This window comes from Pristis pectinata, chromosome 3, assembly GCF_009764475.1.
Source record: "Pristis pectinata isolate sPriPec2 chromosome 3, sPriPec2.1.pri, whole genome shotgun sequence".
NCBI lineage: Eukaryota > Metazoa > Chordata > Chondrichthyes > Rhinopristiformes > Pristidae > Pristis > Pristis pectinata.
The window spans coordinates 75,808,936-75,824,979 of record NC_067407.1 but is presented as its reverse complement, the minus strand read 5'-3'; the positions used below and the strand labels follow the sequence as shown (position 1 = coordinate 75,824,979).

Below are 16,044 nucleotides of genomic sequence, written 5' to 3'. Positions count from 1 at the left end.
GGAACAACAGCAAAACAGCAAGGGCCATAAGAGGGGGAGGACCCCTGTTCATCCCCCCCCCCCCCCCACTGATAGGAAGTCCCCATGCTTCAGCAAGATCAGACCCTGGCCTCTTGCAGCAAGAATTCCTGTTTGTGGCTGTCAGTAAGCCAGTGATTCTCATCCGTCACAGCCAGAGTCTGACCTTGGGTATGTAACTGAGATACAGGAACTAACATCTCACTGGGGGATAAGCCTGTTACTTTGTGATCTTCCAGGTTTCCCGGTCACTCTGCAATCACTGATCCACTGAGTTAACAACAGCATTTTGCTGCTGCCATTGAAAGTAGCTTAAAAGATCCATTTGGAACACTTCAAAATAGACTTTTAACTTTTTAAATTATGTTGAACAATGGAACTATAGATGCATAAGAGTTTTAAAATTAAATGATATTCTCCAGAGCTTTGTTTTATTTCTGTAAATTGCTTAGATAGCTTGAGTAAGCAAGTATATGTCATTAAAGGAAGTGTTGTTACAACCCAACACAATGCCAAAAGCTCATCCTATCTCACTGGGTAAATGACCACTGTCCCAGGTCATAAGCACAAAACAAACAATTCCACCCCTTCAGAAACACAGCCCACCAAAAACCGATGCATGGATTTCCACTTACCGGCCAGACTGCTGGTTAATATGTGCACCCTTCTGCACCAGAAGCGGCACCACCTCATGATGTTGGTTCAAAACAGCCACGGTTAAGGCTGGCCTATCATCACTATTGTTGCAGTTTGGATCTGCTCCCTGGAACAGTCACAAATCCAGAGAGCACAATGTTTCTATTAAATCTTAGTGGTAACAGGGCTGAAAAAGAGCACATTCTGTAGTTTTATAGACTCGTACTGCACAGTACAGGCTCTGAGAGATCTGTCCGTTTCATCCACTCCGCAACTTCCCCTTTTTCCAATCCCTTCTGATATTCCTATGAGTCATCTTTCCTTAAAACATGGATAATTCTGTGCATTGAGGTCCACACCAGCTCCCAGTTCCATTCCCCCATTTACTTCCCTGTAATGTCTCTCACTGGCTCATTAACCCCCCCACCCACCCCCACTTCCCTTTCTTCTTTGCCCCCATCTACACCAGGGGCAATTTACAGGAGCAAATTAACTTACCTACCATGATTCTGGTTATATCACATTTTTAGGAAAGTGTTCCAAATCATTCCAATTGCTTCATGAAACAGATTTCTTCTCCCCTCTGATTCTTTAGCCAGTTATCCTAAACCTGCGTCTTCTGTCCCTCCTGCCAGATAATAACAGAGCAATCCACCACTGTGGATCTAATGATACTGGAACTACTAACTTACTTCATCGAGTAACTGCTGTACTTCTGAGATCCTCCCCAGGCCATTTGGTCCCACCTCCTTCAGCAGCTGCTGGTCTTCTGGCTGTGGAAAGAGTGCAGTACGGTTTGTTGGCAGCAAGCAGTACATTTGGGACTGATGTGTGTTGAAAGTATACGTGTGATGCCCTAGTGGTTGACTGACCTAGTCAATTCAGTGTAAAAACAGTGCTGGCAACACTCAGCAGTTCAAGCAGCATTAGTGGGGAGGGAAACGGTTAGTGTTTCATGTCAAGGATTCTTCATCAGAATAAGATAGGCTCGAAATAGTAGTTCAGAGACCTAGACTAATAATGAAGCAATATGAATTTGAAATCAGTTAATTGGGATAAGATGCAATTATTGTAATGGTGGTAATTAAGCTAGCAGAGTGCTGTAATAATTTAATTAGCTGATTAACATCAGCAGCAAACAAAACCTTTCCAAATACTCCAATCTGGCCTATGTGTGACTTCAGTGGGGTCACTACTGCTTTGAAAAATGTATCAGTTGAGCTTACTGTTTTCTGTCTGCATGCTGGCTACTGAATCTCAGCACAGATCTCAGCAACTCCATCACAGGTACATCAAATATAGTTGTCAACCTAGACCTGAACCACCATGAACAGGAGTTACCCAGAATGAGGCAAGGGCATGGGTTTGGTGTGGTGGGGAATCTAGTGCAAGGCTATCCATCGCAGGTTGCAGGGCCTGGAACAGTCAGTCTGGCTGAAATTAGGTTGGCAAGAACAGTCAGGGGATGGGTCAAGAAATGAGATGGGTCTTAGGATGGGACCACGATGGTCTGGATTAGGAATCTAGTGGGACCAAGGCTCAAGGGGTTCTAGCTTTGGTTGTGCTGTAGGTTGGCATCAAAAATTGTGGGGCATGGGTCCACGTTCAGTTAAGGTACTATTTTGTTGCATCATCCTGCACAAAGACTGCTGTCCCACAGGGCAAATCAATCTTTGCTGCTTCAGTGGGGGGTAAGGGATGCTTTCTGTTTGTCCCGGTATAGTGGCTGGCATACTTGCATCTGCTTCCTGCCATCACCTGGGACCTTACTAGTCCAAGCAGTACCAGAAAAGCAACCAGGTTCAGTCCATCACAAATCATGGGTTACAGCAGCTTCAATGTCACGCTGATAAGACTGCTTCATGTACCAAGACTGCACTTCGGTATGTCTCTCTACCACTGTACTGGTGCAGTCTCCAGGGTGTGGGGGATTCTTGTCTGTTAGGTATTCAACCTACTCATACCTCATTAGTCATGGAGAATGGTCTACTTTGTGTAAAGGTTTGAGTTGCACCATTTAAACCTGCACCTCAAATGAGCAAGTTCCCAGTGACAAAGTGCCAACATGCTTCATATAACTGCTGTCATCGCCTCACCCCAACCTCTTCTATCGTAGAGCAGCTTTCATATCACTGACCCAGTCAGCTGCTACCCTGTAGCAAAGTTCAAGGAGAAAAAACTTTTTTTTTCCTTTTTAAATTAAGTATTTAGTTTTAATTTTTGCCTCTGTGGTGGTGGGAAGCAGAAAGCTGAGTGTGTAGGAGGATAGGAGATGCTGGAAGCTGGGATAGCTGTACCGTCTCCACCATCTACTTTAGGGCATTAACTAGCTGGACAAATGAAAAGCAAAAAACTGCAGCTGCTGGAAATCTGAAATAAAAACAGGGCATGCTGGAAATGCCTGCTTCTGACCCATACATTAACTCTGGTTCTCAGTCCACAGAAGCTGCCTGACCTGCTGGCTATTTTTTTAAATTGCAGTAACAATGAGGTGGGTTCATGAAATATGGGTCTTTGGGTTTGTCTGCAGAGAAACCTGATTGAAACAAGTGGGCAAAGTACCCGAGTTTCAGCAGCAGCTGACACCGGATTCAGTGGAAAGCCTGACATGGATATTCCACCATGTAGTGCTGTGTAATGAGCTACGTAATGGAATGATTAGATCCCAATGGCTATTTGATGCATTGGTAGTGCACTTCTGAAAGTAAAGTGTGGATCCACCAGGTGTAGCATTCCCATACACACAGATTCCACCAGGGTATGTGCCATGGATGCAACAAGGAACTGATTTTTGACATGACTTGTGTGAAATTCTGCTGTGCTCTTGGGGCCAGTTCATGCCCAGGGACTTGATGTTGTAGCAGATCTTACTCGAGTGCGAAGACCTGCTTTATGATTATGTAAAGGCCCTGACCCTTTCTGGGCAACCAGCAGGAATCAGAAGCCTCCACCTTTTTCCAGGTGGGTGCTTTTGGCCGCCGATGTCCTCAGAGTAACCTAGACCTGAGCATTTCCCCAACTGACCCACCCCCTTCTCCACAGTGTGTTCTTCTTCCCATCCCCCACAATCAGCTCTCACCCCGGGTTTCCACCTGAAATGTTGACAATCCCTTTCCTCCCACAGATGCTGCTCAACCTGCTGAGTCCCTCCAGCAGATTGCTTGTTGCTCCAGATTCCAGCATCTGCAGTCTCTCGTGTCTCTTTCACCCCATGAGCTTCTCCCCCTTGATGAGATATTCAAACCTCAGCCTCATTCACTGCACAATGCACATACTCCAGGATCGTTACTAAGCATCATGGCAGGACACTGCACAGGAAAGGCCTCTGTGCAAGTTTCCACATGCAAGGCTTACTGAACAGTGCACGAGACCTTGGGCCTTGTACGCCACTGGTCAACACTGCACAAAAACTGGTGCAGCCTCTGTGCAGTCGTGCTTTCACCAATATCTTCAAGTTGGAGACACAAGAGTCTGCAGAATGTGGAATCTGGAACAAAAAAACAAACTGCTGGAGGAACTCAGTGGATCAAGCAGCAGTTGTGGAGGGAAATGGACAGACAACATTTCGGGTTGAGACTCTAAGTACGTTAGCTTTTAGACCTGTGACTTAATTCACTGCACTGAGCAAGTTCTGTGCAGCGTGGAATGTTTTAGGTCATTAAAGGAGCTTTATGAAGAGAAGCTGTTGTTATGTTTAACAGTTGCTGGTGAGTTTTATTGCAATCGGAAGCGGGTTGTACAAAACCTTTATTCTCTCCTCCCCTCTATCCATTGTTAAACTCCTGAATTTGTGCCTGTGGCACAGCCCACAGTATTACAGTCTGCATTGATGGGTGCACAGGAACCTGGCACAGATTATTGGCACATGGACTTAAAGGGCAAAGGACTGGGACCACAGACATTACCCAGACCCCAGTGGTGTTGTCTCAGCAGTAGGGTGCAGTGGGGCAGCCCCATCCCTGAAACTGCAATGGAAAGCTTTGACAGCTGGCCTCTTGCCTACTGCTGGGACCTGTGCCAGGGCTGCTGCAAGATCCAAGAAATCTCAGCAAACTGAGCTTCGCTGCTGAGGTCTGTGTGGAGTGACTGACGGGTCCGGCCTTCCAAGGGAGTCCCAACCTCTGTTTGATGGATCTGAGTTGTGTCATTTGGAAACAAAATCAAAAATCATATTCTTACCACAAAAGGGGTAACAGGAATCTGAAGAAGATTTGAAAATGTTTGAACAATTTATATTTGTGGGGGGGGGGGGGGGGGTGGAGCTGAAGAGCCTCCCCTGGGTTGTGTGGCCAGTCTTTGCTTGTCAGAACTTTCTCTCACTGCACATTAGAGGACTCTGCTATGTCTCATTACACAATCTAAAGGGAAGCAAAAATCCCAAGCAAACATTTCTCACGGGCTGGTGTCAGCATTGAACAGTACATAATGGTCAATATGAAAGATACCAACTGGCAGTCTGTCTTCTTTCACCAACACTTCTTTTTTCCTCTTTGATTTTTTTGGCTTCTTGCTGGTGTCTGCTCTGCCTGACTGACGCTCACTACCTGGACACAGACGTTAAAATGAGAAAGATGACGGCAGAGTCTTTTACACCGAGCCCTTCAAACAAAGCAGGCAGCTCTTCAGCAGAATTTAAAGTTGTACACGTTAACTTTTGAGTGTTTTGTCAAAACTGAAAAGATAATTCAAAGGTTTCACTTGATTTGCATTCCAAAAACCTTCCAGGCACAAAGCTTTTCCCTGCTGTGTAACTATCACGTACGTGGTTCACTTGGGAACTTTAAATTGCAAAAACAGGGCAAAGAAACACAGGACCAACCCAGTACAGATACAGTTTTGGACTGCTGGAAATGTCAGATGTGTCAGGGTAAGGTGCTTGATCTCATCTCCTGATGGTCATTAACTGACCTGATAGTAAACATCTGTGTGATCCAATGTTCACAAAACAACTTTTATACACAAAACACACATATGAACATGTACAGATGAGTCCAATTTCTGGGCAAGAGAGCTAGGGTATACACAGACATCAGTTTACCATCATTTTTGGTAAATGAACTTAGATTAAGGAACATTAAGTGGTATATCCAAGCCCACAGATTACATCATTGGGACGCACATTATATTCTACTGCTCGGAAGTGGATGTTGCAAAGTGCCATCACTAGATTTGGGTGAGCGCAACTGTGGCAAATGGAGGAATGTGCCTTAAAGAGCATACTGTAATAACAGCTTCTAAGAACTTTTTAGATCTTAGAAGCTGTTATTACAGTATGCTCTTAAAGGCTACAGTCGAGGAATAAAACAATGTGTCCAAATACATAAACCACCCGTAGCTAATGCACAGATATAAAAGTAGAGGGGGGGAGTTTATCTATTATAATGAGCTTTTCAAGTTAGGAGTAGCTCTATTCCAATAAATCTGCATTTGAGAATATAGGTGAAGTGCACCCTAGTCAACAGGATGGCGGGTTCATCGTTGCGAAATTCTGGGGGTTCATTTCTGAAAGTGAAGTGGTGTTTACTCAGCTGGTTCAGGAGGTACTGGGTTCTGGATTGAAGCAGTTCACACCTTTGTAACCAGGCATTACTTGGTTCAAGGGAGCCCGACTCCTGCTGATACCTTTCACAGAAAAATGTCAACTAGGTGATGTCACGCTGGTTTTATTTGTTGAAATCGTTGTAGAGGAGGAACCTTATCCTCTGAACACCACCCCCTTTCACTCATTTCCTCGAGCCAACTGACCACTGTGTGAAGCAGAAAAATTTACCCAGACTGGTCAGACTGCCGTACAGCAGGTCTCTCCCCTCAGTCACGCTGCTAAGGTAGTTGCTCTCTGAAATCTTTGCTGAGTTTCCTGTCAGTAGGTCCTGTTGGGGGAAGAAAAACAAAATACATGGAGGGGCAGGCACTAACGACTCCTCATCACAGTAAGCTTTCATGGACTTTGTCAAATATGGACCTCTTCAGGGCTTCAAGTACACTCTTGGTGTCAGACTCTGAAAACATCTCCATGGTTTCCTCAGTATTTCCCAAGTCAGGAGTTAATTTGCAGTTCCAGTGATACACAGTGCACGAGTAATTTGACTAACATTCAGTCTTCATGAAACAGAAAAGATCTTCCTATAGAACCAATGAGTACAAATCCCACTAAGGAAGAGTGGCAATTGGACCACCTCCCTTCCTGGTCCACAGTGTATTTCCAGCATTTTATCCATAGAGTCATAGAGCTATACAGAAACAGGCCCTTCAACCCAAATTGTCCATATCGACCAAGATGTCTATCCAACCAGACCCATTTGCCTGCATTTGGCCCATATCCCTCTAAACCTTTCCTATCCATGTATCTGCCCAAATGTTTTTTAAATGTTGTAATTGTACCCGCCTCTACCACCTCCTCTGGCAGCGCTTTCCACTCTCTGAACAGCTTGCTCCTCAGATCCCCTTTAAATCTTTCCCCTCTCAGCTTAAACCCATGTCCTCTAGTTTTAGACTCTGCTACCCTGGGAAAAAGACTGTAACTATCTGCCCTGTGTATGCCCCTCATGATTTTATAAATCTCCATAAGATCATCCCTCAGCCTCCTTCGCTCCGGGGAAAACAGTCTCAGCCTATCCAATCTTTCTTTATAACTCAAGCCCTCCTGTCCCGGCAACATTCCTGGGAATCTTTTCTGCGCCCTCTCTAACTTAATCACATTCCTTCTGTACTGTGGTTACTAGAACTGCACACACAACACTCCAAGTGTGGCCTAACCAATGACTAATACAACTGTAACGTGATATCCCAACTCCAATATTCAATGCCTTGGCCAATGAAGGCAAGCATACAACCACTCTGTCTACCTGTGTCACCACTTTCAGGGAACTATGTACCCTAAGAGTTCAATAACACTCCCCAGTGACCTGCCAATCACTGCCCTAGTTTAACTTTGCAAAATGCATCACCTTGCAATTGTCTGAGTTGAATTCCATCTGGCATTCCCTTGCGCACTTTCCCAGTTGATCTAAAACCGTTGTAACCTTAGACAGCCTTCTTCACTGTCCACTGTATCACCAATTTTGATGTCTTCTGCAAGCTTACTAATCATGCCACCTACATTCTCTTCCAAATCAATATATACGACGAACAACAGAGGACCCAGCACCGATCCCTGCAGCACGCTATTGGTTACTGGTTTCCAATCTGAAAAATCAACCCTCCACCACCACCCTCTGCCTCCTACCACCGAGCCAATTTTGTATCTAATTTGCCATCTCACCCTGGTTCCTATGTATTCTAACCCACTCTAACCTACCATGAGGGACCTTGTCAAAACTCTGCCTGAAGTGCAGATAGACAATGTCCACTGCCCTGCCTTCATCAATCCTCTTTGTCACTTCTTCAAAAAAAAACTCAATCAAAATTCTGAGTTTGATTTCCCACACAAAAAGCCATACTGACCATCCCGAATCAGTCCCTTTACATACGAAACAGGAGCAGGAGCAAGGAACCCAGTCTCGTGAGCCTGCTCTGCCATTCAATAAGATCAAGGCTGGATTGACTGTAACCTCAGTTCTCATTCCTCTGTACTCATAGTAACCTTTCATCCCCGTTGTTTATCAAGGATCTGTCTCCCCGACTTAAAAATATTTTCTGCCTCCACCACCCTTTGAGCAAGTGAGTGCGGGGGTGGCGGGGTTCCATTTCTATTCAACTGATCGTCCACTTCTGTTCAAAAAATTTTGCAAACTGCAAGTTTTATTTTACTTTAAAGAGTAACTGGATCATGCAAAAGCTTCAGAGATTTGATATTAATAAAATCAGCTAGAGAAACTCTACTGAGGACTTTAACATTGCCTTGTAACCATCAGATAACCATCTTCATCCAGAACAAACAGACCTTATTTCCAGCAAGAACAAAGTTCAGTCGGAGGCTGAGCTCATAGCCATCTTCATGGACTGTAGCTGATATGATCTGCCAGGGCACAAAGAAAATGGCAATTAATCCCATATAATTGTTCATTAAATGAAAACATCACTCGTATGTAGATGGGGACACGAGTCTACAGATGCTGGAACCTGGTGCAACAAACAATAGGCGACGAGAGGACGGTGGAGCATGGAGCAAATAAGGGAGCTGGGGTGGGCTGAGGAGGGGAAAGAAACAGGGTGGTGGGGGCTGAGGTGGGTGTAGGAGGAATTGGGTAGATCAGGAGGGAAAAGGGACAGATGGGAAGCAGATTCCATGCTCCGCCTTCCTCTCCTATCAGATTCCATCATCCGCAGCCCTTGGTCATCTCCACTTATCACCTCCCAGCCTCTGTCACTATCTCTACTCTTCCCTCCTCCATCTGCCTATCACCCCTCCTCACCTGGATGCACCTATCGCTTGCCATTTCTTGCTCCACCCCTTCCTCCCACCTTTTCATACTGCCTATCTCCCCTCTATCTTTCAGTCCAGATGAAGGGTCTCAACCTGAAATGTTGATTGTCCATTTCCTTCCACAGATGCTGCCTGGCCTGCTGAGCTCCTCCGGCATCTTATGTGTTGATCCATATGCAGATAGTAGCCATGGCTCAACTGGTCTCTGAGACAGAGGTTTTTTTTGTCTCACGGCACAGATTTCAAGTCCAGGCCAATGTTTCCAAGTGGAATACAGAGGGATACTTTTCAAGGTGCCATCTTCTACCAAAGCTCCATCTGTTCTCCCATACTGAAGAACTAAAGGGGAGATTTGCACAATGTTCTGGCCAATATTTGTCCCTCAACTAGCAGCATCATACAGAGTTCCTGCTCATTATCACACTGCTTTTGAATTTACTAGTTAACAGTGTCTACACCTCAAACCAGAAGTCCTTCCACGACTATACAGATAAGCATCAAGGATTGTGAAAAGGGCCACATAAACCAGTTTTTCTCTTTTCTGCAACCCAATAATCAGGGAAAGGCAGCAAGAAAATTAAAGGAAGTTTTTTTTTCCCCCAGAAATGCATTCAGTTACTTCCCTTCTCATTGTACATCTGTACCTGACTGACTCTTGGTCCCTTCAAGAGAGCAAGATGTGCCTGCTAGTTCTCTATTCTCTTCCCATCTCCGGCGAAACTTCCCAAGATTGATTCAACCTGAATGATGGGACTGTGGCCATCAATACACAAGGGGTTCCTTAAAGCTGGTGTTTAATTCATGATCTGCTCCAATATGGATGGTATGGAGGCTAAGCAGGATTCAGAAAACACTGTGGCAGGACCACTAGAGCACAGTGCTCTGAAGGGTGTTATCTTCTATCAGCGAAACTCAATGATTTCAATGCACCCCTAGCTGGCTTCCAACTTCCCTTCCCCACTGATGGTGGCTGTGCTTCGAGGCCTTTGCTCTGGAAATCCCTCTCCACTTTCAAGACCCGTCTTACAATCTACTTCCACATACCCTGGTATCTCCTTCCCGTCTCAGTGTCAATTTTTGCCTGGTAACACTCCTGTGAAACGTCTCAAACATATTGCTACATAATGGTGCTACATACCATTCTCACAGCACTCTGTATCCTTCCAAATTATATTATTAAGTCACACTGGCTCAATACATTTGAGTTTACATCTGCTTTCCTCAGTTCATGCTATCCTGCATTGCTAGGCCAGGACTATTATCCCTCCAGAAAGCAAGAGGGTGTCATGGAGGCAAGATACCCCAGCATGCAGTGGCAGTGAAAGCCTTCTTATAAGTGATGGCCACAGTTCTATCATCTATGAGAGGAATCAGTCATAAATGCCTCTACTCTACAGGATGTGAGGTAAGAGAAGATGTACAAAGGCAAGATGTAATACTAACTTGGATATTAAGGGGAATAAGCGATATGGGGTTAGTGCAGGACAGGACGGTGGCACTGAGGTAAAAGATCTTGAATGACAGAACAGGCATGAGGGGCTGAATAATTCCTTGAGAACTGTTTGAGCTGCACTCATCCAGGCAAGTGGAGAGTATTCCATCACACTCCGGACTTGTGGATGGTGAAAAAGGCTTAAGGGGTCAGGAGGTAATTCAGTCGCTGCTGCGCACCCAACCTCTGACCTGTTCTTGTAGCCAAAGTTTTTATGTGGCTGGTGTGATCAACTTTCTGGTCAGTGGTGATACCCAGGATGTCAATGGCGAGAATCTTGGAAATGGTAATGCCATTGAATGTCAAGGGCAGGTCTTGTTGGAGATGGTCACTGCCTGGTACTTATGGCACAGATGTTATTTGTCACTTATCAGCCCGTGGCAGAATGTTGTCTGGGTCTTGCTTCATGCAGGTGTGAGCTGCTTCATTTGCTGAGGAGTTGTGGGTGGAATTGAACACTGTGCAGTCATCAGCAAACAGTCCCCTCCTGACTTTGTGATGGACAGGTTATTAGTGAAGCTGCTAGGACAATGCCCTGAAGAACTCCTGCAGTGGTGTCCTGGGGCTGGGATGATTGACCTCCGACCCCCACAACCATCTTTTTTTGTGTAAGCTATGATTCCAATCATTTCCCTTCAAAGTGCCTTGGTAAAACTGAAGTCAATGGACATTAATGCCACACTTGGTCAAATGCTGCCTTAACATTAAGAGCTGTGCCTCTCACCCACCTCTAGAATTCAAGTCTTTGGTCCATGTTTGGACAAAGGTTGTTGACGTGGAGTTTTGTGTTCCTGGTGAAACCCAAATGGGACATCACAAAAATCACATCAGGGAAACCAGCCTCCCCTCCATGGACTCTGTCTACACTTCTTGCTGCCTCGGTAAAGCAGCCAATATAATCAAAGACCCCACCCATACATTTTGAGGTGGACGCCTCCCGCCTCCTGTTGGGCAGAAGATAAAAAAGCCTGAAAGCATGTACCACCAGGCTCAAGGACAGCTTCTATCCAGTTTTTATAAGACATACGAGAGGCCGTTCCAGGTCATCAGGAATAATGGGTCCACCTTTATTTTGGACATTGGGGGCAAGGAAGAGGTTTTCACGACGGACTGCCTCAAACCAGCACGTTTAGATCTACAACAACCGGTCAAGGTCCCAACACTGCGACGCAGAGGCCGACCTCCTAAGCAACGGCTAACACAGCCCTCGAGCCTTGGGGACCATGTCGCTGGTTCTGGGGGGGGAAAAGAGGTGGGGGGAGTTGTGTAGCAACTCACCGTCCGAGCAAGCGAACCGGCTCAGCGGTCGGGTCGCGCATCATCAGAGCGGCGAGGCCCAAGATGGCGCTGGGCCTTCGTCTTCCCCGAGTGACGGGGAGAACTCGTGCGCAGGAAAAGTTTGATAACATAGCGCACACGTCATTTCTGTTTTCAGTGGGTGGGAACCATTCCTCTTAAAAAGCCCGCGCAAGGCGGGAAAATAAATCAGTTTTGTTCTGCAGCTCATTGACTAGTGTCTTACTTTCGCATTGTGGTAGAAGCCACTACACCATGGCCTTTGCTGTATCCCACTGTCTCAGCCATTTATTGTTATCATGCGGAGTGAATTGTATTGACTGGCTTGTATGAAGGTGGGGATCTCAGGAGGAAGCCGAGACCGATCATCCACTCGCCACCTCTGGCTGAACATGGTTGTGATTGTTTCAGCCTGGTCTTTAGCACTACCTTGCTGGGTACTGCCAACACCAAGGATGGGGATGTCCTTGGAGGCTGTTTAATTGTTCAGCCCCACTCACAGATAGATGTGGCAGGGACTGTAGATCTGATCTGAAAAGCAAACTGCTGGAGGAATTCAGTGGTTCAGACAGAATCTGTGGTGGGAAATGGATAGTGGACGATTCGGGTCGAGACTCTTCTGTGGGCTTTGAGACTACTTACATAAGAACATAAAGAAAAAGGAGCAGGAGTATGCCATCTGGCCTGTTGAGCCTGCTTCGCCATTCAATAAGATTATGGCTGATTTGGTTGTGGACAGATCCACCTACCTGCCTTTTCCCCATAACCCTTAAATCCCCTACTATGCAAAAATCTACTGTGTCTTAAATATATTTAATGAGGTAGCCTCTACTGCTTCCCTGGATAGAGAATTCAACAGATTCACTACTCTCTGGGAAAAAGCAGTTTCTCTTCATCTCCGTCCTAAATCTATTCCCTCGAATCTTGAGGCTATGTCCCCTGGTTCTAGTCTCACCTACCAGTGGAAACAACTTTCCTGCCTCTATCTTGCCTATTCCTTTCATAATTTTATATATTTCTATAAATTACCCTCTCATTCTTCTACCCCACTGTGATAAGACTATTGAACAGTGCCCTTATACAATGAGATGGACTATGACCTATGACCTCACGATCTACCTTGTTGTGACCTTGCACCTTATTGCACTGCACTTTCTCTGTAGCTGTGACACTTTACTCTGTACTGTTACTGTTTTTACCTGTACTGCATCAATGCACTCTGTACTAACCCAATGCAACTGCACTGTGTATTGAATTGACCTGTAAGATCTGTTTGTAAGACAAGCTTCTCACTGTACCTCGGTACAAGTGACAATAATAAACCAAAACCAATAAATTCAGTGAGTATAGTTCCAGGTGACTCAATCTCTTCTCATAGGCTAACCCCTCATCTCAGGAATCAACCTGGTGAACCTCCTCTGCACTGCCTCCAGAGCCAGTATATCCTTCCTCAAGTAAGGAGACCAGAACTGCACGCAGTACTCCAGGTGCTGCCTCACCAGTACCCTGTCCAGTTGCAGCATAACCTCCCCGCTCTTAAGTTCAATCCCTCCAGCAATGAAGGCCAACATTCATTTGCCTTTTTGACAACCTGTTACACCTGCAAACCAACCTTTTGCGATTCGTGCACAAGCACTCCCAAGTGCCTCTGCACAACAGCATGCTGCAATCTTTCACCATTTAAATAATAATCTGATCGTCTATTTTTCCTTCCAGTGGATGACCTCACATTTGCCAACATTGTACTGTAACCCATCTGCCAAACCTTTGCCCACTCACTTAACCCATCTGTATCCCTCTGTAGATTCTCTGCATCCTCTGCACAAATTGCTTTTCCACTCAATTTAGTGCCATTACCAAACTTAGATTTGCTACACTCGGTCCCCTCTTCCAAATGGTTTATGTACTTGGCTCTATCCATTATGTAGTGTTTTTGGTGCTGCAGCTTCATCAGGTTTGACACCTCGTTTTTAGGTATACCTGATGGCATGTTGTCCACGCTTCTTTAGGAAACCTCTAGGAGTGTTTTAAAGATGTGAAAAACACTGTCTAAATGGAAGTTTGATGACTTTTTTTTTAAAAATCATTTAATCAACTTTTCTGGAATGGTTCCAGAGGTTTCGCTTACTTACTTTTCCCATTTGAGGTTCTCCAATAAGGGCTCGAAATTCAGTGTTGTTGTGTGCATAACTGCGCAAGTGTGCACAGATGTGATCTAACTGCATTCTCCAATATCCTGCAATGTGAAGAGAAGGGTGAGAAGTTGTTGTTCCGATGCCTTAGTCCCAAGTGTGATCAGCTGTTGACATTACTGAAAATTAGTAACAGCAGGGAAGATGATAAAAATATAGAAACAAAAATGTCTGGAATATGTTAAAACAACGTCTCAATTGTGAAAACATAGAACATTACAGCACAGTACAGGCCCTTCGGCCCACAATGTTGTGTTGACATTTTATCCTGTGTTGAACAGAATGCAGAAAATACTGGGCATACTCAGTAGATAGTACCAGGGAGGAGATAGATAACATTTCCAACATTACATCAGAATTAAACAACAGACTGCTGGAGGGTCAGGCAGCATCTGAGGAGGAAAAGGGATGGTTGACACTTTGGGTCAAGACCCTGCATCGAATTGTTCAATTTGACTATTTCCAGCATTTACTGTTTTTGTTTGACATTTACATTAAAATTTTCCATAAACACTTTTAATGTGGCAAGAGGCTTCACTGGAGAAGCACTGAACAAAATTTGATGCTGGGCTAATTGAGATACTAGAACAGGAAACCAAAAACTTGGTTGCTGAAGCAAGGTTTAAGTGCCGCTATAAAGACATGGATCCCTTCTTAGCATCGGGGTGAAGAAGGGAAATTGGGAGGTAGCACAGAGTTGAAAGAGCAGTGGGGTGGGGCTCATAGACATACGAGCCCAGGGATGGGGGGAAACGAGAGAAAGCTCAGGGCTGGGGTAGGGTGGGCTACAGGAAAGGGAAGGAAATGAAAGAGACATCTGATGGGATGGTATCATTCATGGTGACAAAGAAGTCCATTAGCTCCTCACACATGATGGAGGGGAGAGATGGGCTTGTGAAGACTGCTTGTAGTCGAGAAGAGAAATTAGGCCTAATCTTTCCACTGCAGGATGACTCTATAATACAAGTTTTGGCAGAAGACAGCAGAACTGATATTGCTTTAAGTGAATTAATCCGGTCTGATGATTAATGGCTAAAACCACCAAAAATGTTCAGATTCCCATGGAAGCAGAGGCTTACGAGGGATACCACAAAAGGTGAGAGAGTGCACTGGTTCCAATGTGTTGGTGAGGGTGTAACTGGGCAGACTGGTATCCTCGGGAACACTACCTGATGGGGTTGCAGTAAGATGAGACACTCACAGGTGAGAATGCAACAGGGAAGTAGGGGGATAGATCAGGACCACACTGGTGGTCTGGCTGGAACAACTAGTTCAGGGTATGGCCAGGTGGGGAGGCTTCAGAAAAGGTAATTATAGTGTCACACCTGCCAGCCAAGTTTACCTTGAGACCATCGTGCTGATGGAGTTATTGATGAATGACAGGCTGTATTCACAGATTAACATATATTCAAGAGGGAGATGTGGAGAGATGTGATGATAATTAATCTGCTAGGAAGTTTAGTGGGTCAGCATCAGGAGGGGTTAGTATTACAGGAGGAGGTCAGGCAGAGCATTGATCCTTGAAACATATCCACATTACAAAAGAGAAGAGGTGATGGGGGTCTTAAAGTGCATAAAGGTGGATAAGTCCCAGAGGCCTGATCAAGTGCATTCTAGAACATGGTGGGAAGCTAGGGAAGAAATTGCTGGGGTGCTGGCAGAGACGTTTGTATCATCGTTAGCCACGGGTGAGATACTGGAAGACTGGACGGTGGCTAATGTTGTGCCTTTATTTAAGAAGGGCTGCAAGGACAAGCCAGGCATGAGCATGACATCAGTGGTGGGTAAGTTACTGGAGGGGATTCTGAGAGACAAAATCCACCTGCATTTGGAAAGACAAGGACTAATTAGGGATAGACAGCATGGGTTTGTGCATGGGAAATCGTGTCTCATGAATTTGAGTTTTTTTTTGAAGAGGTGACCAAGAGGATTAATGAGGGCAGGGAAACGTTGTCTACATGGACTTTAGCAGGGCCTTTGACAAAATCCCATATGGTAGGCTGGTCTGGAAGGTTAGATCGCATGGGATCCAGGGTGAGCCAGCC

General features: G+C 45.3%; 1 protein-coding gene across 1 annotated transcript in view; it reads right to left on the bottom strand.

Annotated features, from left to right (window-relative positions):
- The window catches only part of dzank1 (double zinc ribbon and ankyrin repeat domains 1), an 85,613-nt gene that overhangs the window by 3,326 nt on the left and 66,243 nt on the right, over nucleotides 1–16,044 (bottom strand). Inside the window, 6 exon segments of the mRNA XM_052012149.1 lie at nucleotides 654–781; nucleotides 1,347–1,427; nucleotides 5,104–5,198; nucleotides 6,425–6,524; nucleotides 8,537–8,611; nucleotides 13,940–14,043. Of these exon segments, the coding sequence (XP_051868109.1) occupies nucleotides 654–781; nucleotides 1,347–1,427; nucleotides 5,104–5,198; nucleotides 6,425–6,524; nucleotides 8,537–8,611; nucleotides 13,940–14,043 (583 nt within the window).